The 27,047-nt window shown below is 41.0% G+C and overlaps 1 protein-coding gene and 1 pseudogene across 1 annotated transcript in view; both read left to right on the top strand.

Annotated features, from left to right (window-relative positions):
• Positions 1–9,796: 9,796 nt before the first annotated feature.
• LOC144289285 (small nucleolar RNA SNORA62/SNORA6 family) lies at positions 9,797–9,931 on the top strand (annotated as a pseudogene).
• Positions 9,932–17,816: 7,885 nt separating this feature from the next.
• CAPZA2 (capping actin protein of muscle Z-line subunit alpha 2) overlaps positions 17,817–27,047 on the top strand; it is a 60,410-nt gene continuing 51,179 nt past the window's right edge. Inside the window, exon 1 of the mRNA XM_077856027.1 lies at positions 17,817–17,978. Within this exon, the coding sequence (XP_077712153.1) occupies positions 17,940–17,978 (39 nt within the window). The 5' untranslated portion in view covers positions 17,817–17,939. The remainder of the gene's footprint in view (positions 17,979–27,047) is intronic.

The following is a 27,047-nucleotide window of genomic DNA, read 5'->3' as shown; positions in this document are numbered from 1 at the left end:
GGATGGGGGCTTTGGGAAGAGCATCACAGAGTCCCACTACACCAGGGGATCCTAATGTAGAACCCAGAACTGAGAGGGGCTGGCAAGTCCTTGGTTGTCAAAATGTGGTCCCTGACAACAGTGTCAGCCTCACCGAGTGCTTGTGAGAAAAATGAAAATTAGTGAGTTTTTCTGACACAGGAACTCTAGAGGTAGAGCCCGGCAATCTTTGTTTTCACAAGACCTTCAGATGATTCCGAGAAGCACTAAAATGTGAGAACAACTGGTGTAAGTGGTTTCACTTAAGAATGGAGAAGGGCTTTTGGAGAAATGCAAGAAAACACAGCAAATTCTGCAAATTCACCAAAGCAAGTCAAATATAACTTGAACAGAGGGCAACCTGGTGGTGAATGAAAAATTTACTTAGCAAATGGGACTAGTTACTAAGGGATTTCATTTAAAATTGTTCTCTTTTGAGGGCGCCTGGGTGGCTCCGTCCATTAAGCGCCCAACCCTTGGTTTCAGCTCAGGTCGTGATCTCAGGGTCCGGAGATCCAGCCCTGTGTCGGGCTCCAAGCTCAGTGCAGAGTCTGCCAGCGAGTCTCCCTCTCCCTCTCCCTCTGCCCCTACCCCTGCTCACACACTTTTTCTTTCTCCCTCCCTCTATTAAATCAATCTTTAAAAAATGTTCTCATCTCATTTATAAATAAATAAATAAAATCGTTTCTTTTAGCCCAGTAAAGCATAGGGAAACACCGTAGATTCTTAATATCCTGGCAGAGGAGCCAGGGGAAAGAGGGGAAAGAGCCAATGTGTAGCGGAGATTTGGACATGAGGCAACTGAATCATCTAGACATAAAGTAAGGAAGATGGAAAGTACAGTCGTTAACAGTAAAAATGGGAAGGAAAGGATGACACCCAGGAACTCAAGGTTGATTGGCAACAGAACGCACATTTCTAATGGAACGCAGAAGCGAAGGTTACCCCCGGGTTTGAGGTTCCCTCACCAGGATGGCAGCGTCACCCACACAACTGGGAAAGTCTGAAGAGAACGTGGAAAGGAACCTGAATTTTGTTTTCTGTTTTGGAGAGGGTGATATTGTGATTTGTAATAGGAAATATATATATATATTCAGTCTTCGGCCTTGCTCAAGGCACAAGGTTCCTAAAACCCTTGGAATTTCCTAAGAGAGCAATAAAGGTGTCATTTGTTCCCTTACTGGGGTGACTTTTGGAAAACCAGAGGACTGGGGCTGATTGGCAGGGCAGCCAACCTTGCGACTGGAGGGTTGGAACTTCCAGCCCGACCCCTGAGGAGGGGAGAGGGGCTGGAGATTGAGTTGAGCCACCAATAGTCAATGATTTCATCAATCGTGTCTAAGTATTGAAGCCTCCAGAAAATCCCAAAAGGACAAAGTTCAGAGAGCTGGTAGGTTGGTGAACCAGAACACAATCACCGGTACTGCACCGGAGCGCCAAACTCCACAGAGACCTCACCCTATACACCCATCGGGTGGTTGATTCATATCCTTTAATATCCTTTGTAATAAACCAGTCATCTCATGAGTAAATTGATTTCCTGAATTCCTCGAGCTGCTCTAGTAAAGTAATCCAAACAGAGGAGAAGTCATGGGAACCTCTGGTTTATAGCCAGTGGGTCCAAAGCACAGATGACAACCTGGATTTAGGATTGACATCTGAAGTAGGGGTGAGGGGCACCCTTGTAGGACAGAGCCCTTAACATGTGGAATCTGATGCCATCTCTGGTAGATCATGTCAGAGTTGAATTGGGGGACACCCACCCCGTGCCAGAGAATTGCTTGGTGGTGTGGGGGGAAATAACCCACATCTTGGAACTGGTGTCAGGATTACAGAGAGTAAGCCTAGGTGGAGATGTTCTATAAACAGGTAGAGATGTGGGACAGGCTGATCCTTGAGTTGTGAATCTGAGAGACAGCACAGATATTCGAGAACCTGGAGAAAGGACAAGAGCAGAGTTGTGGGGAAGGTGCTCATTCAGAACCAGCTGTGGGGCTGTTCAGAGCTTCACCAGCAGCTAGGACTAGTGCCGTCGTTGGGACTGCTTTCTCAACTGAAGGAGTATCTTGCCTGGTTGCACTTAATAATAGAATTTATAATATAATAATAATAATAATAAAGTTTGCACATACATTTTGTGAAATTTAAAATAGACTTTTTTTTTTTTTTTTAGCTGAGTGTTGTCCATGCTACTATGGTTTAGGGAAAACCATTCTAGGTGAAGTTAAGAAAAAATATCTAGTATGATTGGATTGTTTGTTTAGCTGTATGTTAGTATGTCTCAGAGCCTTTATCCTAGGGTGGTTTGCGACATGCTAAGAGGAAATAAGTTTCTCCAGCTCATTTGATAAGAGATTCTTTTATTCTTGGAGCACTGATAACATCTCCTGGAACTAATATTTTACTGAATACTTTGGAAATTAATGATCAAGGGAGAGTAGGGTAGAAAACCCGCTGTAGCAGAATCACATAAAATGCTTCACAGTGCACATGGCTGCACCCCACCCAAGCCCTGAACATTTTGTATTGACAAGATCTCCCAGATAATTCTGAACTGCAGTCAGGTTTGGAAATAGCTAGTCTAGACCATTTTTCTAAGGTTCCTTATAAGAAAAAAAAAGCGTTTGGAGAAGGAGAACTTGGAAGAAGAAAGAAAGTTGTCAGAACCAGGGTTGGTAAAAATCCAGCAAGATGAGGCATCAGAAAATATCATTGAATGTTGATGAAGACAAGGTCACAAATGACTTTCTTGCACGTGTTGGTCCTTATAAACTGAATACTGCCCGTGTCTCCAACACACAGCACTCTTCTTGCTGTTCACCCTTCCACAGGCACAGTGAGCGATAAGGGGCGGTTCCTTTACTTCCTCTCAGAGAGTAAACTGGAGCCTGAGCCATCTCTTCCCCGGGCATGTCCTTCCCACTTCCCGCTCCCCACCCCATCCCTGAGCTGGCTCATGTTCACCCATCAGGCCTCAGCTCCAAAGCCATGCATTCATTCCTCAGAGAAGCCTTCTCTGGCCCCCCTGAGTGGTCTCCCCAAAATACCATCTCATCCCCTGGTTACTTCCTCTTACAGCTCTCTTAAAGAAGATCTTTTTAAAGATAAATTCTAAAATACAACTGGGTATTCTCTCAAATCTTGACCAACTCTTCCTTCTAGTGATACTCTTGCTTCTAATGCCCCACCACCCTTCCCTCTGCATCTGGGATTTATGTACATGCACATCTCCCAGAATTTGGTCATGGGTTTCCAGGTCTCTAAGTTTCCTGTCAAGCTGGAGTGAAAGACCTTTTCAGGGGCTCCTGGGTGTCTCAGTCGGTTAAGCATCTGACTCTTGATCTCAGGGTTGTGAGTTCGAGCCTCATTTTGGAGCCCAGAATGGAGCCTACTTATAAAAAAATATTTAAAAAATAAAGACCTTTGCAGACACCTCTGCCCTTGCTGGGCTTGCCCTAACCCTGATTCCCCAACAGTTTCACTCACTCTTCCAGGTTCCCTTTTATGTGAACTACAGAGAGGCAGAATCACTCTGCCTTTTCCTCTTTCTGCCCAGTCTTCTTTCCCCTTTACTTCTCCAGCGTCCCACAGCCCAGGCCCCAACCTCCCCCCTCACCCGCCTCACCCCTCACTTCCCCAGCCAAAGAAAGCCTCAGAAGACCTTTCTGGTACCTCTGAACTCTATTGAAAACAATGGTGAATTTGTAGTCGAAAAATACGGGAAGAAATCCTAATTATATAGAATCTAAGCTTCCTCAAGATTCTGTTTATCTCATAATAGGATTTTTATTTGTGAAGATAAGCACAGTAAAATGCAAGATCCTTTTTTATGAAATGGAACCTCCTCTGTGATTTCTAAGGGCAGAGACACAATCTTTTGTTCCCATCTCAAATCTGCTGGATTGCCTGCTTGATTTGCATACAGATTTGAGCTACAAAAAGTCTTCTGAGCTGGTCCAGGCTAACCACTGACTTGGTACCATGCAAACTACAGCATACTTCGTCTCAGTAAAGCCATTGCCTTGATGAAAACGTTTAGTCTGGCTCCAGTGTGAGTTTCATAACTTTTAAATATACTCTTTCTTATTTTTTCACCAAAATTAACAAAAATAAATTTTATATTTTGCATAAGATTGGAACATTCCATGGTTGGCACATCTTAGATTATGTAAGTACTCACTCAAGTACTTTTTTCTTTCTTTTGCACTCATTACCACCTCTTCAAGAGAAATAAAAGTGAAACCCAAGACTTCTCTTCAGCTTAGGAAAGGAAGGCTAGGAGCAAGATGAGATTAAAATTGATTAAAATGTGTCTTGCAATTTCCTACATTTCTTTGGGCTCTCTTTACCACCCGTGAGCATTAGATTTAATCAGGAGACTCATCATTCTATGAATTACTTTAAAAGAACTGTACCAGAAAACAAAAGAATTGCCAGATTTACATTTTGAAGAATAGGCCTTGTTTGTGATTTTTTTTTTTAAAAAGGACAACAACAAAGGGTCCGTGTAATTGATTATTCCCCAAGATGAAATCACTGTTACCATTTATCAGTGAAAGGAAAATTTTGCATAATACTGTATTCATCAAGATTCTCCAGAGAAAGAGAACTTGTAAGAGGTCTATATGAGGCAATTCAGTATGTGACTTACTCATGTAGTTATGGAGGCTGAGAAGCCCCACAATCTGTTGATCTGCCATCTACAAGCTTAGATAACAGGGAAGCTGATGGTGTAAATAAGTCTGAACTCCTGAAAAGGAGAAGAGCAGTGGTGTAAGTCTCTTGAGTGTAAACACGCAAGAATCAGAAACATCAAAGTTGAAGGGTAGAAGAAGAGGGATGACTGTTCAATCAGAGAGTACGTTTGTCCTTCCTCTGTCTTTTTGTTCTATTCAGGCACTCAGCGGATTGAGTGGTAGCTGCCTGCACTGGCAAGGGAGATCTTCACTCAGTCTACTGATTCGCATGCTCTCTTCTGAGCTCCAGACTCCTATGTTCAACTGTCTTCTCAAAACATCTTCTCAGATATCTCATAGGCAACTCAAATAAAGCATCTGAAGACTGATGTTCTTTACGTTCTCCCCAAATCTGCTCCCAGCTTAATAAATAGCACCTATGTTCACCCAACTGGTCAGACCAGAAACCTGAGTTGTCACCTTTTGACAGTTCTTTTTTTTCACTTCCCAATTCCAATTCATCATCAAATATCATGCCTTCTAAAATATTCCTTGATTCTTCTTTCCATCTTTACTACCTTTTTTCTTGTCCAAACCAGTGGGCCCTGCCTTGAGTAGGACAGTAACCTTTTAGCTAGCCTCGCCTCAACCACTTTTGCCATTTCCAACCCATTTTCCTCATAGTATCTGGGGTATATAACTCCCCTACAAAAATTTTCTTTGCTCTCAGAAAAAGCTTGCAAGTTTTCATCATTGCTCAAGAGGCCTTTTGTGATCTGGGCCCTGCTGATCCCTCCAGCTTCATCCAGCACCCCCTCCCCTGGCTCACATGGTTCTGGTCACAGCTCTTTCAGTTCCTCAAATCCACCAAGCCTATTTTCATGTCTTCTTGGCCTAGAAACTTTCTCCAGTCTTCATCTGATAATTCCTATTTATCCTACAGATATCAGCTTTATTTCTTCACTTAATAAATTGTTATTAAATACCTACCCTGAGCCGAGTTCTGTGCTAGGCACTGTGAATTCAACAGAAAACAAAACAGACCTAGTAGATCCTATCCCATGAAGCTTATAATTTAGTTGAGGGACGTGGACACCAATCAAACAACATACAAAGAAATGTAAAATAGTTTCATGGTGCTAGAAGGGCCTATGATTGGGGATTTGGACTGGTCAGGAAGGTCAGAAGACTGAAGAAATAAGAGATCTGAAGGAGGGCAGCATTGAAGAGACAAAAAGGTCACAAGTGGAATAAATTGCATATTCAGGGGCCCAGAGGAAGAGGGACCTCAGCAAAGAACCAAAAGAAAGCCAGTGTGGTGAAGTGGAGAGAATGAGGGACTGTGGTAGGAGCAGGAGCTAGAAAGGCCAAAACATGCAAATCCTGGGTAAATGACTCTAATACTTCAGGGACTGGGCAGACAATGTGTGAAATGACAAGAGGGAGTGAGTGGCAAGTCCTATGGTAATGTGAAGACATAGACCTTGCTTCCGGGCACACACATTCCATTTGAATTTGAAGCCAAACAACACTGTGCTGAAAACATGTAATATTTCACTGAAAAATTTGTCCCCACTGATATGCTCTTGAAAATCATGCCTAAGAATTTTATCTTTATCTAATAGCCGTGTAGGAAGCTGCTGAAATAGAAGTCGCATGGGGAGAGCGACGCTAACAGATGTGTGTTCTGAAAAATTTGGTGTTCGGGAAAACTAAAAAAGAAAACAAAAACTGAACTATGAATAATATCCTCACATGATAAGATATTGTACCCATGAGACCAAAACAGGATACTCCTCCTAGTAAATGGATTGGAGGCTCTAGGTAAAGTTCGTAATGTGAACACATATATTTTTCCTCCCTCACAAAACCCACCAAAAATAATTTTTAAAAAATTAATAAGCACACAGCACTGTGGGAAAAAAAGGAAAGGCTACAATACAACAGTGACAGAAATTTTGAGGCTAGAAAGAAGGTAGAGGATTGCAGTAGACAAGAAGCTAAACCCCTGGTGGCAAAACCCAAGAGTCAACTTCATTTGTACCCACAGGATACTCAGGAGCCCATGACTTGATAGTACCAAATACCTTTGGAATACCTGTGTGAACTAAGGTCCTAAATCATAGGGACCAGACAAAGGCTGTTTGAGAGGCAGGTGAGTCCTTAGATGCCCTCCCCTATTCTGTCCCACTTGAGCCATCCCCACTCTCGCAGTAGTCTGGAATTTTATTCTCTGGAAAGGGTAAAATAAAGGGATTCTAGAGTGGGATACACCCATGCAGAGTTGAAGGTGACAATATTATGCCAAAAATAGGAATTAAAGGAACATCTAGATGGTGAATGTTGAGACATCCAACCTTCTTCGACTTGGCTTCTCAAATGCTATTAGTTAGGGCTTGCCTCTTCTGGCAGGAGATTAGAAGAGTCTGCTCTGGGGATTCTGACCAAAACAAGATGAGAATAATAAAATGGACCAGTCATATATTCCTAAAGTAAAACTCAGCTAGTTAGCCAAACACTCATAAACATGAGCACATAACAAATAAAATAAAAAACTCAGTAGTTAGGTAAGTCAGAGCTGTTATCTGAAAAATCATACAAAAACGAAAAGATATGTAAAATATAGGAAAGAAAAGATTTTTTTATTTTAAATAGAGCGCCAATCTAGGAAGTAGATTGTACAAATAACTGGAGTTGCAGAAAGAAAGTGCAGGAAAGTGGAAACATGAAAATCATTAATGAAATAATTTAACTAGTTTCTCAGAACTGAAGGACATCATTTTCCAGATTGGAAGAACCCACAGGCCCACTAATACAGATGAAGATAGACCCATAAAAGTCACTTTATTGTGTCATTTCAGAACACTGAGGACAAAGAAAAGGTCACATACACACACAAGTCTAGAGACAATGGCACAATGTCTTCAAAATTCTAAGTGAAAATGAATTCCAATCTAGAATTCTATACACAACCAAACTATCAAACACTGAACGTCAAATAATGATATTTTCAGATACGTACAGTTGCAAGAATTTTTCTCTTAGATGCCTTTTCTTAGGAAGCTTCTGGACCATATGTACTATAAATACAAGAGTAAATATAAAAAGAGGAAGTCCTTGGCTATAGAAAATAGGAGATCTGACACAAAATCTCAAGCAGATTCAACACAGAGCAAGGAGAAAAGAAGACACCAAGATGGTACTTATGCCCTTGACAAAGAGGGAGGCATGTTCAGATTGGAGAACTATATGCCTTAAGAAATAGGACAAGTTAAGGGCCTTCAGGATAAAGATGCCTGCGTTTTCTGAGGGCTGAATGCCACGGTCAGCCTGGATCAGATGTGGGTCTGTATTTGGCTTGCTTTGACCATGCACAGCAGTTCCTGCTGCCTCCTCCATGCCTAGGCCAAAGACCATCTGCTTGGACCATCTGAGGACATCCATCTCATCCCATAGAAGTACACTGCTTCAACCTAATTCTAAAAGCAGGAAGTTGGCCATTGTGAGCTCAGGACCAGAACATACAAAGAAGCCCACCCACCTCCCTTATTTATTCCTCAGAGGTCTCAAACCTGGTCCACGTTCTGGTACCAATTATGGTGGCCTAGTGTTTCCTGGGACTCCCTCATGGACTTGGCCCCTGACTTCCTCTGACAGAGCACTTGTAATCTCACAGAAATGCTGAAGCCAGATTATAATCCTGAGACAGTTCAGTTGATCTTCTCCCAGAAGCCTTCACCTATCACTGGCAATATTATCCTGTCCTTACACAAGTGAAATATGTGCTCGAGCATCAAAGTTCTTAATCACCTTGTATATCCATTTACATACAAATTGTTGTTAAAATATTAAGATATTATATAGAAAAAATATGCAGCACAGAATAATCCACACTGAATTTGTGATAATGTTTACCTTACCTTGGGGAGGGCGGGATGGAGGGGAGTGAGATAAGGGAGGAAGACACAGGGAACCTCAATTGTCTAAGTAATGCTTTATTCATAAATATCAGAGCTAAAGTAAATAGGATACAATGCTAAGTTAGCATTTGAAAAAGCTGGGCTGTGAATATACACACGTTCAATATTCTTGTCTGCATATTTGAAGTTTTTCATAGTAAAATAAAATTTATTTTAAAAATGAATTGGAAAGAGGTTAGACTAGAGGCTTACATGTCAATCCCACTGGTCTGTGATTCTGCTCTACTTTCAGGCTAACGAGCTAGCCTGCTACAGCTTCATAGATGCTGGCAGAAAACACAAGACCTCTCGCTCAGAGGCAAAGAGCTTTATTACTCAAGGCACATCAAGCACCAAGAACAACAGCATATTTGCATTAGTTTCTCTTATGCCCAAGTCTCATTTGGCAACACAGATGGATCCAGATGGAAGCTTGCTTGGGTAATGGGGTGCATTACAGGATAAGAACCTTGAGTTTAGGGAAAGTCAAATCTTTTAGAGTGGGAAGTAAGCAAGCCTAGGCTTTGCTCTGGAGGAAGACATTATCTTCCAAGGTTGTTTACTATACAAACTTCCCTTAGAAAGATAGTCCAGAACAAAGGGTAGTCAGTCGGCTTGCAAGAAATGCAAAAACATGAAAGACCCATTGAGAACTATCTCCAAACCTATACACTCAAATCACTCTGTGTGTTTCCTTCATTGCATTTAGCACAATTGTAATTACACAGTTATTTGAGTTATTATTTGTTTGCTATCTGTTTCTCCTCTAAGTAATTAGTGAGGCAGAAACCATGTCTGCTTTGTTCACTGCTACATCTCCAACTAGTAGAATACCGATATATGATAGAAGCACAATAAATGTTTTGAACTGTTCATGCATTACTGGACTCGAGGATACTAGAGACACAACCAGAAGAAAGGTGAATGACAGGTTGCTGATGTCACAAGGCATAATGTATTTTAATGATGATTCTTTACATTCATCCAGCACTTTTCTTTGATAAAGCCCCTTTCCTACATTATTTCATAGAAATTTCATAGTAAGTCTTTGAATTGGGTGAACATGTTAAGAGACTTATCCGGGACCATTATACTTTTCATACAATATTATGTAGTTTCAGGTATACAATATAGTGATTTAAAATTCTACACTTACTTGGCTGGCCGATGAACTCACAAGTGTAGGTAGTGTGCTACATGAGGGGCAAGTCTTTTCGCTAACACCACAAGGGTCTCTGGCCCAATGAGTGGAGTTTGATAGTAATTCTTGCTACAAGTAGAAAAAAAAAATCTACACTTACTCAGTGCTCATCATGATAAGTGTACTCTTAATCCCCTTCATCCATTTCATCCTCAATGGACTTTTTAAGTGAAAAAAGAGCTGAAATCTGCATATTTTAAGTCAAGACTCTTTCTTATATCCCATAAGGTCTTTTTATCCATGACAGTTACCAGGTAGGACAACATCAAAACAGAAGGGGAAAATTTTCTTTTTAATGTTTCATTTAAATGAAAAGTTAAACTCTGGTGGACATATTTTATGTATCCATTATGTTTTCCACAGTGAAGATGCATGAACAGAACTGGATTTCCATTTGCATGCGAATTACTAATAGTAATGTTTCATGTGATTATTAAGTATGCAACATATATATGTTACTTTATCCTCACAAAACACAATGATGTAAGTATTGCTCATCTCCTTTTTAATGAATGATGAAACTGAGGCCCAGGATGATTTCGCTAATTGGCAGAAATCATACAGCTATTTCTCCTATAGTTTGAAATACAGACATGTTAGACTGGAAATATGCTTTCTTACAAAAGGAAATTACTTTCCCCAAGATGCAGACACTCCTTGCTTCAATATCACTTGGAATGTCTATTCTAATATGTTCTATTATATATCAATCTCTTACTTTGGTTTACTGTGTCAAATACTGTGAAATTATGAAACTGTTCTAAAATGAGCCAACTCATCTTTGAAGCAGGTGGTATATAGACTCATAGAGACAGCCACATGTGCCCTTATCTTTGGAATCTGGATTTTTCTCTGAAAGTATTAAGATTTAGGTTGAAAATAAATATGAATAGTTTAACATTACAATATGCCTTAAATTCACACTTCAGTCATGAAATAGGCAGTGTAGCAGATTATGAAACACATAAGAGTAGAATTTAGAAGCCTATATTTCCTCCTCCCACCCATTGTTTCAATATGTTTTACATCCAATCTTATACATATAAATAAAACATGTCTCATTTATCCTTTTATTTTGCACTTATCACATATTGCTTTGTAGGCTTGTCTTTTATATATATATAAAGAGCCTTTTACAACCAGAATATAGGTTACTTTAGGACATGGATCATGTCCTGTGGTTTAACATTCTCTCTCCTTCACCTAACCTCTCTGCTTCACACAGTGTCAAACCCAATTCCAGTGAGGTCCTGGCTTTGCTCTATTTCTCTCCACATTTCAAATCACCCACAAAATCAGCCCTACTCTATTCCCAGGGCTAATCCTACGAAGCAAGAGCAGATTAAAGTCCATCCAAATCAATATTTGGGGACTCACCCTCAAGGCTATTCTAACTCTGATAAGGCATTCCAAATTTGATAACTGGCTCTCACCTGCAATCTGGAACCCCTAAGTGCTCTCACGTACAAAACCCACTTTCTATTCTATTGCTGTTCTCATGTTTCTAATCTGATAACTTTTCATAATACCTCAGTCACTCCTGGGAAAGGGGAAAAGGCAAGCTGATATTGGCTTTCTCCCGCAGGGGAAATCTGGAATATAAATTATATCTCAGAGTTGTTCTGCTCTGAGGCTAGGAGGCTGGGCTTTTGTACTCTTCATTTGACAGTCATTGGTTAAGAGCTGCTCCACCAGACCTAAACTCCCAGCTCTGCGCTTGCTAGCCAGGCAGCCCCAGGAGCACACGAGCAGTCTTCCAAGGAATAATTGCAGGTTCTGTGAAGCAGAGGCAAAAAGCGCTGAAGCACAGAAATAGTCAAAGTGACCCAAGGGGATCTGGCCAAAGCATTTACAGTGTCTGCTATGGCTCTATCCAGCAGAAGAAGCTCATGGGAGAAAACTGAAGAAAAGCGAGTCCCCACCACACAGCCTGGGACAGTGGCTGGGGATCATCCAGCCCTACCTGCAATGGATGCAGCTAAAGTCACCAGAAGACAATGAGGAGACATGATCACTAAGCCATATGGCCCACGAGGGGAGTCCCGTATGGGGAGGAAAGACATCAGAGCTACATTGGGAGAGGGCTGATGTCATAGGGAGCAGCAGAGGTGATGAAGGCCAGGGTCAAAAGGCAGAGGAAGAGGGTACGTACCTTTAAATGTATACGAATCACTGTGGCAGTCCCAAAGAACCAAGAGGAAGTAATTTGGGCAGGTACTCCTGCAATTCTCTGAATTCACCTGAGATAGAAAAACACAATTTTATTGTAGGTTGGTACGGCCTGAGAGAACACTAATGACTTACCTTTCTGCTATACTGCTATGCTGCTATTATTGGGTCCAAATAAGAGGACATTAAGGGCAAAAAAAATCAAAGTTATTAGAGACACCTGATGGCCTAATTAATTAAAAATACAACTCTTGATTTTGGCTCAGGGCATGATCTCAAGGTTGTGAGATTGAGCCCCAAGGAGGAGTCTGCGCTCAGCATGGAGCTTGCTTAAGATTCTCTCTCTCCCTCTGCCCTTTCTTTGCTTCTGCACATGTGTACTCTCCCTCAAAATAAATAAATAAAGTCTTTTTTTTTTAAATCAAAGATATTAGATCTATCTTTTTACTACCAACAAATCTATTCATTCTGTTGCTTTACCTTTCTATGTGGAGTCTGACTTAATTTTTCACACATGCCCCACAATTTATGTTTGCCATATAGGAAGATTTTTTTAAAATTTTAGTTTATTTTTTTAGTAATCCCTACTCCCAACATGGGGCTCAATTCACGACCCCAAGATCAAGAGTCGCATGCTCTTTTGACTAAGCAACCAGGCGCCCCCACAGGGAGATTTTCCAAAGTGGCAAATTAATTTGTCTAGTATTCTCTATCTATACTGTTTTTAAGACTATGCAAAGAAACCATACTCATTAGTTCATTCCATAAATACTTTCTGAACTAGGTATCAGATTAAGTGGATTAAAAAAGTGTATAAAAATGAAAAAGAAACAGTCCTCTACCGAAAAAGAACCAACATATATGAAATATATGGAATGATGAACATTAGATTCAGGTTAGTGATTACCCATGGGAAGAAGGAAAATGAATGGGATCTGGAAGGAGTAGACTGTGTTTTTGCTGCTGTTGTTGTTTTTGTATCTCACATATTTTGTAATAATAATTCAAATAAGTAAATGGAATAAATACAAGTTGCAGTGTTTCCTTGCCTCACCCTAAAGGATCACCTTAGAGACTCCGCATGCCCTGTACATCATTTCAGACATTGTGAAGATGCTGAAGCCTTGAATTTACAGTAACTGAGAAATTAAAGAGCAGGAAATTAATTGGATGTTTCACTGGTGACTTAATATGTAGCAGTAAGAGATAGGAGTGTGTTTATGGTTTGAGGATTGCTGGAGAAAACCTTTGCTCTCCTGTTCTAGAGTCCCAGGGCCACATTTTAGGGGAATCTCTAAACCCCGTAAGGGTGGCTAGCTGAATTTTTCAGCTCCCATTTAAGGATGTGAAATGAAAGAGTCATTCAATCAATATGCATTCCAACAATGATTTTTTTTTTAAGATTTTATTTATTTATTCGTGAGAGACCCAGAGAGAAAGGCAGTGACACAGGCAGAGGGAGAAGCAGGCTCCCTGCAGGGAGCCGGATGCGGGACTCGATCCCGGGTCTCCAGGATCACGCCCTGGGCCCAAGGCAGGTGCTAAACCACTGAGCCACCCAGGGATCCCCAACAAAGATTTTTTTAAGCACTTCTGTGCTAGACTCCGTATTTGTCAGACAGCCGATTAAGAAATAGGCTACGTCCTCAAGGAGAGATTGATATTATAATATGATGATTACAGCTAATGTTTATTGAGAACTTTGCTACTGCCTGTGCCTGGTGCTAGGCACTTTGGCTGTAGTATCTCATTAAATCCTCACAACAGCCCTATGAGGGAGGCACCATTATTATCTTCAATGCATAGATGGAGAAACCAAAGCTTCCAGAGTGAGTTGCCCTGTTAACTAAGCTGGAATCAAGATCAGGACCAACGACTTACTGATTATAAAGTCTGTATATCTAACCACTAGAATATGTGAGAAAATTCACAGGAAACTTTCTGTGAGAATCTAGAATAAGAAAGTATTAGCTTTAGCTAGAGGATTCAGTGTGAGTTTTGTGGGAGAAAGGGAAAACTGAAGTTTAAAGGATGGGTAGCAAAGAACGTTCCAGAAATTGCTTTAACAAAGGAATGAGAGAGTGTGAAGCCTAAGTGAATAACTTTGTGTGTTTCAATGACATGTGCATTGGGGGCAGTGGTTAGAGGTGGGTTGTTGAAGTTGGGAGGAACCAAATTATGAAGGATGGTGTATTCAAGAGAGAGGAAGAGTTTAAAAATGAGCTTTTTTGATAACTTCTTGATATCACTAGGATAATCCACATCAGGCTTCTCCAAGGGTGTCACATGTCTGAGCCTTTTCAAATATAGCTGAGGAAGTGGACTGTAGGTAGGACACTCTCGACTACAAGTAATCAATAGTTTAGGCAATTACTTGATTTAGAAAGACAATTTTAAACTATACATGATGTTTGACACTTTTCTACTGCCACAAAGGGCACTATTTGAGATCAGTTGTGTTCATTGATCATGAGACAGTAACAAACAGCCAAATATTAGTTGTCTAGCACTGGTAGTTGTTCTCTCAGAAGTGAGGTAAGCCACACATTTAAACTACAGATAGTAGTTTTGCAATACAGAGATTAAATCATGTGGCGTCATAGCCGTCGACATGCAGTGCAACCATTTAGCGCTCAGTCAGTAATATTTACCATCTTATGATACATCACATGACCAAGTTATATACATATCTTATACATGAGTATGTATATGTATATAATGTGTATATGTATTTATATGTAGATGTATAATAGTATTAAGAAAGGAACATGAGGCTATCAGGACACTTGGGTTCTAAAACGATATGAGCTGGATGTGCAATTTTAATTTTTATCAAGTCCTTTAATTTTTTTAAAAGATTTTATTAATTTATTCACAAAAGACACAGAGAGAGGCAGAGACACAGGCAGAGGGAGAAGCAGGCTCTACGCAGGGAGCCCAATGTGGGACTCGATCCCTGGACTCTGGGATTACACCCTGAGCCAAAGGCAGACGCTCAACCCCTGAGCCACCTGGGTGTCCCTCAAGTCCTTTAAATTATCTGAGGCTCAACTTACCTGTAAAATGAGAGGCTTTTGCACTAGATGTATTCTGAGATTGTGATTCTAAGAAATTAGGTAACTTCTGACCTGGAGAAGCTTAAGATTAGTTCAGGACAGAGAGCACATCCACAGGAGAATAGATTAAGAAGCATACAAGGAAGTTAACAACAAGCACGACAAAATAAAATAAATAAAATAAAATAAAATAAAAACCCAACAGGTTCTGGTTCCATTAGTTTGGAAGGCAAAGATCATACCACTAATAAGTAGGAGAAAGAAGTTTAGAAATTAAATGAGAAAAGGGTAGAAATTCTCAGTAGGTAGGATTGTGTCGGGAAGGAATATTTTGTTTTCTTTTCATGATAAAATAACTGGTTATCAAGAATACTAGTATATTTTGGGGCACCTGGGTGGCTCAGTTGGTTAAGGGTCTGCCTTCAGCTCAGGTCATGTTCCCAGGGTCCTGGGAGGGAACACCTGTCTGGCTCCCTGCTGAGCGGGGAGCCTGCTTCTCCCTCTCCTGCTCCCCCTGCTTGTGCATTTTTTCTCTCCCAAATACATACATAAAATCTTTCTAAAAACAAACCAATAAATCCCTTCACTCAGTAGGAAATGAGTAGCTGTCAACAACTTTTGAACAGTAACACGACATTAGAAACATGCCCAGCAAGATCAATCTTGCTGCATGTAAATGACACATGTGAAAGTACCTTCACACAAGTCACTATAAATCTAGAAAACACTGCTATTAAGTAATTTACTGAGTGTTCAGAGTATGCAAATCATTGTTTCTTGTGGATGGAAAGCAAACAGAAACCATACTATTGAAAACCTCGTAGTCCATTCTGGGAGAGAACAGGAAGGGGATGCTTGCTGACACGTGAAGGAAAAAGCAGGTGTGTTGTTGAGGATAATGGTGCAGAGAAGGTATGATAGAGAATAAACCACACGGTTTGGTCAGGGACCTCATCGGATGTAAATAAATAATATGTTCATTTTTCTATAGTTGACAGGTCATTCATTCATTGCTTCATCAATTTCTCACTACAACCTCATGAAGTAAGGTATCTATCAGCATTACTATACCCATTTTCCAGGAGAAAAAAACGAGGCTGAATATTTGTTCAAGTTTGCACTCAAGCGACTAAATTGCTATTAGAATCCAGGCCTCTTGAAAAAAAAAAAAAAAAAAAAAAAGAATAATCCAGGCTTCTAACTCTGTATCCTAAGTTGTTGCACTTTGAGATCTTTCTTCCTCTCTAAAGTCTAGGCACTCTCCTCCATATACAACCTAATGAAGGTGATTACTCTCTCCAACTGATTACTATCAGTTTTAGTCATCACCACTTGCTGCATCAACTCTACTTCTGGGTTTTTTTTCCCCCTTTCTTCTGTTTTTTGTTTGTTTCTGTTTACTTAGCAACACCTAATATTAATGTGTACACACTGGGTTTCTCAGTAGATGCTGTTGCTTGACTAACAGGCTGCTCTTTTCCTCTAGAAACCTCACCCAAATTTGGTAATGCTTTGCAATAATTTGAGTCACACTATCTTCATAATCTTGGTGATACTTTATATGCGTCTCTTCACAGTGACACAACCAGCAGTTATGTATCATTTCTGATAATCCTTTCAGAAATCTCCCAATACCATCTTCTTGATACAGTTAAAAGAAATTATAGAATTCATGCGCTTGACTGAATGAAGTCTTTAAAAATATTTTTAAAATTGAGACATAGTTGACCTACAACATTGATTTAGTTTTAGATGTACAGCATAACGATTATAAAGTCTTAAGTCCTATCTGAATTCTACAGGCCTTGCTAAAAAGTGTGAGAGAGCTTGTTATAAAGGCAGATTCTCCAGCCCCATCGCAGACCTCCTAGAATCAGTAACTGCATTTTAACAAGATCCCCAGCTAATTCACATACACAGTTTTTACTACATTTTCACTCTTTTGCTGAACTTGAAATGTCACGAGTAAGCTTCTCAGATTTTGCAAATCAAAGTAAAGGATTCCCATACAATTTGAAAACCACCAACACCGTCTCAGTGCATCCCAAATGCTTCATGGGAGGTACTTATGCATAAACGATATTCACTGTTCATCTGAAATTCAAATTTTACAGGGCTCTCTGATTTCAACCTCGCCATGAAGTTCAGAAGAGTAGGAACCACGTCTTCTAACACAACTTTGTCTTCCCCCACCATAGCACAGCGCCCTCCCCAACTGCTCAGTGCTTGTTTCCAGAGTAGACAGGGAGCCTCTGGAGAGCAGAGATCTCTGGTTTTCTCTCCTCCTTGTGTATTTGCAGGGACCAACCCGGCACACGGTAAAGGACCAGTTAACATTTCTTTAAGTGAATGCACGACTGACTGTACCGAGAGCAAGGTCCCGAGTGTGGGCTGGGCTGTGCGTGCATATTTTAATAAAGACGGAATATTTTTCTAGTGATTTGAAGAAAACAGATGGTCTTGCAAAGCTTCTATTCGTCCGCTGTTTCCCCGGGTGGCTGGCAGAGCCGAGGGCTTGACGGGAACACGATGGAGGGCTCAGGATGGATGGGCTCAGCATGGGCTCAGGATGGGCTCAGGATGTACCCGCCGCAGACGCGGGCCCAGCTGCTCACCCGCGGCGGCAGGCCCCGCCCCCCGGCGCCGGCCGGCTTCCCGCGCATGCGCACAGCCGCGCCGGCGGGGAGAGGGGGGAGGAGGAGGAGGCGGGGCTTCCGGGGCGCGTGCGCGTGCGCGGCGGGCTGGGCGGCGGGCCTCTCCCTCGGCGGGGGCGCGCGGGGCGCGGAGGACCGCACGGCGCGAGGGGGAAGTCAGGTGGCCGCCGCCGCCGCCGCCGCCGCGGTCTGTCGCCGGGAGGAAAATGGCGGATCTGGAGGAGCAGCTGTCCGATGAGGAGAAGGTAGGAGCCGCGCGGGCGGCGGAGGCCGGCGGCCGCGGAGGGGCCTCGGCGTGTGCCCTCGGCCGCCCTTCCTGCCCGCCGGTCGCCGCGGCGCCTCAGCGCCTGCCGCTGTCAGTCACGGAGGCCGCGCGCGGGGGCAGGTCTGCGCCGGGCCTGCCTCGCCGCGCCTCGCCGCGCCGCGCCTTGTAGGGTGTGTGCTCTGGAAACAGGCGGCGGCGGCGGCGGCGGCGGGGGCGGCGGGGGCGCGGGGGCGCCGGGTCGCGGCCTGGGCGCGGGGCCTGGGCTGGCGGCTGGCGCCGGGCTGAGGGCCGAGGGCCGAGGGCTGAGGGGGCAGGCGCCTGGGAGGCCGACCCTCGCCTCCTCCCTCCTCCCTCCTCCCAGAAGCCAAAACGCTTCCTTTTCTGGTTCTCGACGCTTTTTTTTTTTTTTTTCGCTTTTTTTTTTTTTTTTCTCCTTTCCCAGTGGAAGTCTCTCTTCTCCCCCCCCCCCGCCGTCTCCCGTTTCTCTTTTCCGGCCGTCGCCGTAGCCGTGCGGCTCCGCGGTTGGCTGCGAGGCGGCCCAGTCGCTCCCCGCGACCCCCGCGCGCCCCGCTCCGCGTCGCCGTCTGCCGCCCGCCCCGGCCCGGCCGCCCCGGCGCCGCTGTGGTGGCGGCCGCGCCAGCTTCGAAACCTCGCGAACGGCCCCAGAGTCTCAAGCGATTTCGAACAAAAAGGAATCTGATCCTAAAACTGGGTCTCTGAGGTCCCCCCCCCTTTCCCTGTGAGGAGGGCCCATTCCCCAGGGAAGAGGGGGAAGGGGGGAAAACGGGGGGGGGGGCGTATTGATTTTCCGCATTTTCCCGGAAGAACTTTGACGTTTCTCAAACTCAGAAACGTTGACGGGACCTAATCTGTGGATTGAGATAGTTACAGTTTTCCAAGCGTCCACTCTTAATTTCACAGTGTTCACCTTTATTTATTTATTTATTTTTATTTATTTATTTATTTATTTTTTAAGTTCCAAAGCGGTACAGCCGCGGATGAAACACACTTCAGGGTGTTTAAGAAATCCTAATGTAAAGCCTAAGGATATTTTCAGTTACAGCTCTGCTCCATGTTTTTTTTGTTTTGTTTTGTTTTGTTTTTTTAATAGCCTGGGATGTAAACCAGCACCAAAATGTAATGTCCTGTCGCCTTCCCGATGTAAATGTGCATTAGTGGGCCTCATCTTCGATTTTGGAAATCTTCCTTTCCTGTCTTTTCCTTCTTTCCTTTACCCTTCCCTTCCCTTCCCCTCCCTTCCCCTTCCCCTTCCTCTTCCCTTCCCCTTTCCTCCCCTTCCCCTTTCCTTTGCTTTGCTTTGCTTTGCTTTGCTTTGCTTTGCTTTTCTTCCCTCTGAGCCCTTTGGTGCAAGTGATCATAAAAGGACAAGATGGGGAGAGCTGCAAGGTTCTCCCTAATTCACGGACCTGGCAGGCAGATCCCTTGCATATGCAAAAGTTGCTCTGAAGTGTGCACTTGTGCTATAATAGGTTAAATAACCATGAGTTCGCCACAGAAAATGTTCAGGATCCGAGCACACACGTTTAAAGTTAGTGCTAAAGGTCTTTAAAGGGATTGTCATGGTCTCATTCTGCTGTCCTTAAGTAGTGGTTAGTAGTTTAAGTGGCTAGAATCTGGCTGAGGAGAGAGAATTCAGTGCGGCAGTTAATAGAGTCCTGCCGTGTGTTGTAAAGGCCTAAAAATGGCAAAGTTTTCTCCAAATGAATTGACGAGGTTCCTCATTATCTGGCATTCTCAGGGCACTAAACTCCCTAAAGAGGAGGGAGGAGGGTGTCTTAATTCTCCAAGCTTTCCCAACTTGGTGGTTTAAGACTAAATGAATGAAAATTCAAATTTGGGGCGCCTGGGTGGCTCAGCGGTTGAGCATCTGCCTTAGGCCCAGGGCATGACCCCGGGGTCCGGGGATGGAGTCCCATCCACCTCGGGCTCCCCGCAGGAAGCCTGCTTCTCCCTCTATGTCTCTTCCTCTCTGTCTCTGTCTCTTATGAATAAATAAAATTTTAAAAAAAGAAAAAAAATTTGAAGGAATTTGGTGTTTTTGTTGTTTCCTAAGACTATTTTGTTGATATTTTCATATATAGTTCATTGCTATATTTAGTGATTTAAGAAGACCAAACTTCTGGGTTACATTCAAATAACTGGTGAAATGAAATGCTAACACACTTGCCACTTTAGTTATTTAAATGTTCTTTTAATCTTTTGTGAGTAGGTTGGGTATAGAATCAAATAAAATTTTAAAAGGTGGTATTTTATTTTTATGTATTTATTTTTGGTATTTTAAAACTAATATTTAAATCGTGTTACTTTTTCTGCCACCTTATTTGTAATTTTCAAAAATAAACTTTTAATACTATTAAGCTGTTGGAATTTCCATTATTGATTGAAGATCTGAAGAAGGGAATCTGTTAATTTACATAATACCCGTACATTGGGTGGCCCAGACCGGTACATACATTCGTTAATATGTTGTAAGTTTGAGGTAGGTTTTATTATACCATTTCACAGGTACATAAAATAAGGTTTCAGTAGCTTTTAAGTGATTCACCCAAGGATGCCTAGGTAAGAAGTGGCAGAGGGAATATATATACATATATTTTAAAGATTTTATTTATTTATTCATGAGAGACACAGAGGCAGAGAGAGAAGCAGGCTCCATCGATGCAGGGAGCCCTATGTGGGACTCGATTCCAGGACTCCAGGATCAGGTACTGAGCCAAAGGCAGACGCTCAGCCACTGAGCTCCCCAGGTGTCCAGGCAGAGGGGATATTTATACCTGTCTGTCTGAATCCAGAGTTGGTACTGTTGTGACAATTACGCTCCCTTGACAATGAATGATAGGATCTTTTCTGGCTTTATCTTTGTTTTCAATTTGTTGACAACTTCTTTTGGAAAAGGAGAAAACAGTAGTTCTTTTTGTTTTTACTAAAAATTGTAAATATCTAACATTAATAGTGTTGCATTATAAACTGAATTTGTTTATTTTAGGACAAAGTTTATTATTTACACATTTTAAAATTTTATGCTACTGGTATAGTTTCATATATGCAAACTAAGGTAGGAAGCATTTTATAAAGATTCATCTAGAATAACATCTTTGTTTTTTAAAATCATGTACAATTGCTTTGTGAGGATACCACTATGAAATTTAATAACCTTTTCACCTTTGGCCACTAGATTAATAGGAAATAAAATAATCTGAAGAAGCACAGTGATGTTCTTTAAAGTTACTCATTTGTGGTAGCACGTCCCAGAGATACTTTTTTTTACATTGTTTAGAAATTCTAGGCCAAAAACAGTTCATGTTTTCCATTCCTGGGGTCAGTTGCATTGTAGAGTAAAGCAATTTTGTGAATTTGAAATTATGTGAAATTACAGTATAAAGCGGGAGAATTAATACGTTTCACGCCCCTCCTAACAGAGGAAAGTCACTCCCGAGCTCCAGAAGGAAGACAGTTATTAGTTGGAAAGGATCTTTTTGGTTTTTTTTCCCTATAACCCCTCCTACCTTTCTCTGATGATAAGAGTGATCCACTTCCATAGCTTCATTTTTATGAACATTTCTCAAATACATAGCTCAGTCCTAACTTCCCTTCTGAGCACTAGTCACACATTTTTATTGGCTCGTCCTTTTCACAGGAGACAGTTAATGAGATGTGTTCAGACGGAACCTTCCTAAGAGTAAATTCATAAACTCCCTCCCTTCCCCTTTCCTTCTACACCAAGTGGGGCAGAAATCTATCTCCTGCTCATTTTTCTCTTTATTTCTCTATTTCCATTATTCTAGTTATCCTGGTTTTTAACTTCAGCTTTATGTTAACTTTTGCCTCCTCGAGCTCTGTACCTTAGAGTCTGTTTCTGAATCTTGTTGCTCCCATCATCAAAATGTGTCTTGTGCAAAAAATTTCTTTTTGCTTGAAAAGGTAATTCATTTATATTAATTTTAGTTTTTTACGTCTCAGTTGACCAGACTATTAAACTATTATTTACATTATTAACTACTATTGTTCAGTAACAAAATTTTATGGTATGAATAGAATACAAATTGACTATACCTGTTCTGTGACTACACAGTTAAGGGAGAAATAAAGCCAGAGGAGGACAAGTAGGATCAGAAGAATGTCTCATAGTTGGCCTTTCCCTTCTTTTGTATTTGCCACAGTAGGCTTTTTGTTATAAACTTTCTAGACTAATTCCACCAATTTCCTGTGTCAGAGTCATGTTTTAGTATGTTGTTTTTGTACTCCCAAACTTTTAGTTGCTGGATCCTCCATTGCCTTTACAAGGAAGCCCAACTCTTGAAAATGATACTAGTGGCCTTGTATCCCATCCTTACTTTGATAGTTCTGACTCCAATACATACTTAATCATGCTGTGAATTGAAGAAGACCTATGTGCTAGTCCACGTCTATCTAGCACCTTGGATAAAGTATGTAACCTCTCAGCCTGTTTCCTCTGAAATGTGAGGATACATATAAATGGTACGTGGCATATAGTAAACACACAGTAAATTGTAGTTTGTTTTTTTTTTGTTTTGTTTTGCTGATACCTTCTTACCCACTTTTTGATGTTAGAACTGCTTCCTAGTCCACTTTTTTAAAAGATGAAAATCTTACTCATCCCTCAAGATTTATCTCAGACCACGTGTCTGGCTATAACATATCATTAGTATTAAATATAATTTTGCATAATAGTTGTCTGTTAACCTGTTTTTTTTTCTTTTGTTCTGTTGGAATTCATAAGTGCAGAAATAATATCTTTAGCAACTGTCAATACACTGCATGTAGTGAGTAGAAGGCTTTAGTGAGGGAATGAACAAAGGAATTGTGAATTCACCAAATGAAAACAGGTTTATGAAAAGCAGAAGTAGCATATGGGGTGCCTGGGTGGCACAGTTGGTTAAGAGTCTGACACTTGGTTTCTGCTTAGGTTGTGATCTTGTGGTCTTGAGATCAAGCCCCACATCAGCTCCTGGTTCATTGGGGAGTCTGCTTGCGATTCTCTCTCCTTCTCCCCCTCCTGCTTGTGTGCTCTCGCTCTCTCTCTCTCTCTCGAATAAGTAAAATGAATAAACAAATCTTAAAAAAAAAAAGTAACATGAGGTAAAGTTTTTGAGGGAAAATTTAGTGTACCTAAATTTTCATTTCTAAATAATGCTTTAGACTTTAAAGACTTAGATAGTCAAATGAAACTTTTGGTGCTCTTTAAGTACAGGTGGTGATATTGGCTATGATTCAAATCATTAACACATACTAAATATTCTTTATAAGTAGTTTATATAATCCTCCCTCACACAATCATAATTTGGTTTTAGAAATTTTGTTCGTATTTAAAAGTAATACAAGTTGCCATCATAATTAATATAAAATTTATAGTGTTCTTATTAACCCAAAAGCTATTAGTGTAGAAAATACTCATTCCTAATTTCATTCTGTAGATGAATGAATTCTGTCATTGCACCAATAAAATGTAGAAATTCCTATAGCAAGCAGAACCTTGATTCCTATAGCAAGCAGAACATCTAGATCTAGATGGTTGCTATACCGTTAGTAGAGTTTTTCAGACTTTGCACATTAAAGCAAAACAGTAGTATTTGTTCAGTGCTTTTGGGAGCCATTTCTACATAAAAGATACATAGAACACTGCATTTTAGTGTAAAAACATGAAGTATAAAAACAGTGCAAAGTAATTTTTAAAGTTGAAAAGTATGATGTGAAAACAACATATGATTCTGTGCTATACAATCAATGGCTTATGATACTAGTGGCATTTTCCCTTTTTTGGTGGTACATTAAATTATACCTCTTATATTGATTGTGAATCAAGGTAAACAAGGATATAATGTGACAGCTAACAAGCTAAAATCTTAGCATGGGTTGGTTTGGGAAGGGAGCTTTGTATGACATCTTCGTACTCTATATAATATATGTATTGTGGGTGAGCACCAGAAGGACCCCACTCAGTGAAGTCACATAGAGTTTAAGGTGTTGGAAGATTTCAGTGTAAACTTGGACTTTTTGGTGTGTTGTGCATAAACAATGGAATATTATTCAGCCAAGAGCAAAGATAATATCTTGCCATTCATGATAACATGGAAAGACCTTGAGCACATGCTAAGTGAGATCAGTCAGAGAAAAACAAGTACTGTATGATACCACTTGTATGTGAAATATAAAAAAGCCAGACTTGTTTTTAAAAAGAAAAGGAGCAACAAAGCCACCAGAAAACAGGTTGTGGGGTAATATTGATGGTATTTAAGGGTACAAATTTGTGTGTGTGTGTGTGTGCATATACATATATATGTAATATATATATTACATAATATAAATACTGTATTGATGTTAATAATGGTATGTATTGCTTCAGTGGCCGTCATATTACAATATATGAATGTATCAAAGTAACATGCTTTACACCTTAAGTTTACAAAATGTAGCATGTTACATTTATCCAAAACAGCAACAACAAATCTTAAGCTTTTTCCCACAGTCCTGGCAGCAGTGGGAAGGAAATGTGAATAGGAAGCAGGCTGGTTTTTATTTTTTAATTTTGTGTGTATGTATGTATTATTAGAATTTTAAGTGGGTCTTGATCTCACAACCCTGAGATCATGACCTGACTTTAAATCATGAATCAGGTACTTAACCAGCTGGTGCTCCAACACACTGTTTTTTTTTAAGTTGCCCCTCCTCCATCACACATGCACTAACAGATCACTACACTTCTGCACAGGTTTCAGTTAGCTGAAGCACGTTACATTTATTAACCTAATTTCAGAGGGCTCAGGGTAGGAAAAGAGAACTGCGGTACTTGGGAATAGCAGTAATGATACCATAGACTGGGTTTTAGACTCACTGAAGGTTGGTGGTTTGATCACCTATATGGGCCACATGGTGTCAGTAGCACCTCCTTCCCCCAGTCTTGATAATCAGAATGTTTTCCTATAGGACAGAATTGTCCCTGGTTGAGAACCATGGATCTAGACAGATTGGAGCTAGTAAGAATGATGGGAACTTGGGTTAAGTGTTAAGACCTGACTTGAAGTAGTTTCACAAAACATGAAGAAAAAAATGATCACTAACAGATTTCAGAGTTGGAATCAACAGAACTTGGTGAATGAATGGGAGGATCAGGGAATTTTAAAATCTGAATTTTAAAATGGAAGAATCTGAATAACTGGGAAGTGGGACCACCACTAACTATAGGATTCAGGAAGAGGATGGATAGCTGGGAAGAATAATGTTGAGTTTGATTTGAGTTATACTGAGTCTGAATTGCTAGGAGAATATCTCTGAACATGCCTAAGAAGATAGGGAAATGTAGAATGGAGCTTGGAAAGAACAGTCAGGCCCAGAGATTTTATTTAGATTTGGGAATCCTCTTTTGTGGGTTAAAGCTACAAGACCTGTAAGACTTTTAGGAGAACAAGCTTAGACGTAGCAGAGAGAAGGGATCCCTGGGTGGCGCAGCGGTTTGGCGCCTGCCTTTGGCCCAGGGCGTGATCCTGGAGACCCGGGATCGAATCCCACGTCAGGCTCCCGGTGCATGGAGCCTGCTTCTCCCTCTGCCTGTGTCTCTGCCTCATTCTCTCTCTCTCTCTGTGACTATCACAAATAAATAAAAATTAAAAAAAAAAAAAAAAAGACATAGCAGAGAGAAGAGATCAGAGAGCATATGCTTTTGGATATACTTTTCTTTAGAAAATAAAAAGGAGAGAAACAAAAAGTTGTGGGTGATTCTTGAAGTAGAAGTATATGTGTAGCAAGGTAGGTGCTCATGGCACAGAACCTGAGGATTTCCAGGAGCAGTACCAGTATTGCAGAGATTAAAAGGAATACAGGTTTGAGGAAAGCCTTTGTATTTAAGATACAGGGATAAGAAACAAATTTGGTCTACTGTATGCCACTATGTATACTACATTAATTAATCAGTCAATTGTCAGAGTAATTTTGTTATTAGCCCCATTTTATGGGTGGGAAAACTAGTGCAGATAAGGCTGACCATATAAGTGGTGGACTGGAGATTACTGGTGGCCTTTTTTTTTTTTTAAGTTTTTATTTAAAATCAGTTGTTAACATACAGTGTAATATTAGTTTCAGATATACAACATAGTGATTTCATACTGACCTACAACACCCAGTGCCCATCGCAAGTGTACCCCTAATCCCCATCACCTGTTTAACCCATCTCCCCACCCACCTCCCTTTTGGTAACCCATCAGTTCCTTCTCTGTAGTTAAGGAGTCTGTTTCTTGGTTTGCCTTTCTCTCTTTTTGGTTCCCTTCGCTCGTTTGGTTCTTAAATTCCACATATGACTTAAATCATATGATATTTATCTTTCTCTGATTTATTTTGCTTAGCATAATACTTTCTAGTTCCATCCATGTAGTTGCAAATGGCAAGATTTCATTCCTTTATTTTTTTTAAAGATTTTTATTTTTTATTTATTCATGATAGACAGAGAGAGAGAGAGAGAGAGAGAGAGAAAGGCAGAGACACAGGCAGAGGGAGAAGCAGGCTCCATGCCAGGAGCCTGGTGCGGGACTCGATCCCGGGGCTCCAGGATCGCACCCTTGGCCAAAGGCAGGCTCTAAACCGCTGAGCCACCCAGGGATCCCCAAGATTTCATTCTTTTTATGGCTGAGTAATACTCCATTCCTATATATCTACGTCTTTTTTTATCCATTTGTCAATCTGTTGAACACTTGGGCTGTTTTCATAATTTGGCTATTATAGATAATGCTGCTATAAACATAGGGGTGCATGTATCCCTTTGAATTAGTGTTTTTGTATTCTTTGTTTAAATACCCAGTAGTGCAATTGCCTATATAGGGTAGTAGTTCTATTTCTAAATTTTTGAGGAACTTCCATATTGCTTTCCATAGTGGCTATGCCAGTTTGCATTCCCACCAACAATGCAAAAGGATTCCTCTTTCTCCACATCCTTCCCAACATCTGTTTCTTGTGTTGTTTTTAGCCATTCTGACAGGTGTGAGGTGTCTCATTGTAAATTTGATTTGCATTTCCCTAA

The sequence above is a fragment of the Canis aureus genome, chromosome 18, assembly GCF_053574225.1.
Source record: "Canis aureus isolate CA01 chromosome 18, VMU_Caureus_v.1.0, whole genome shotgun sequence".
Classification (NCBI taxonomy): Eukaryota; Metazoa; Chordata; class Mammalia; order Carnivora; family Canidae; genus Canis; species Canis aureus.
This window is presented reverse-complemented; position numbering and strand designations above follow the sequence as displayed.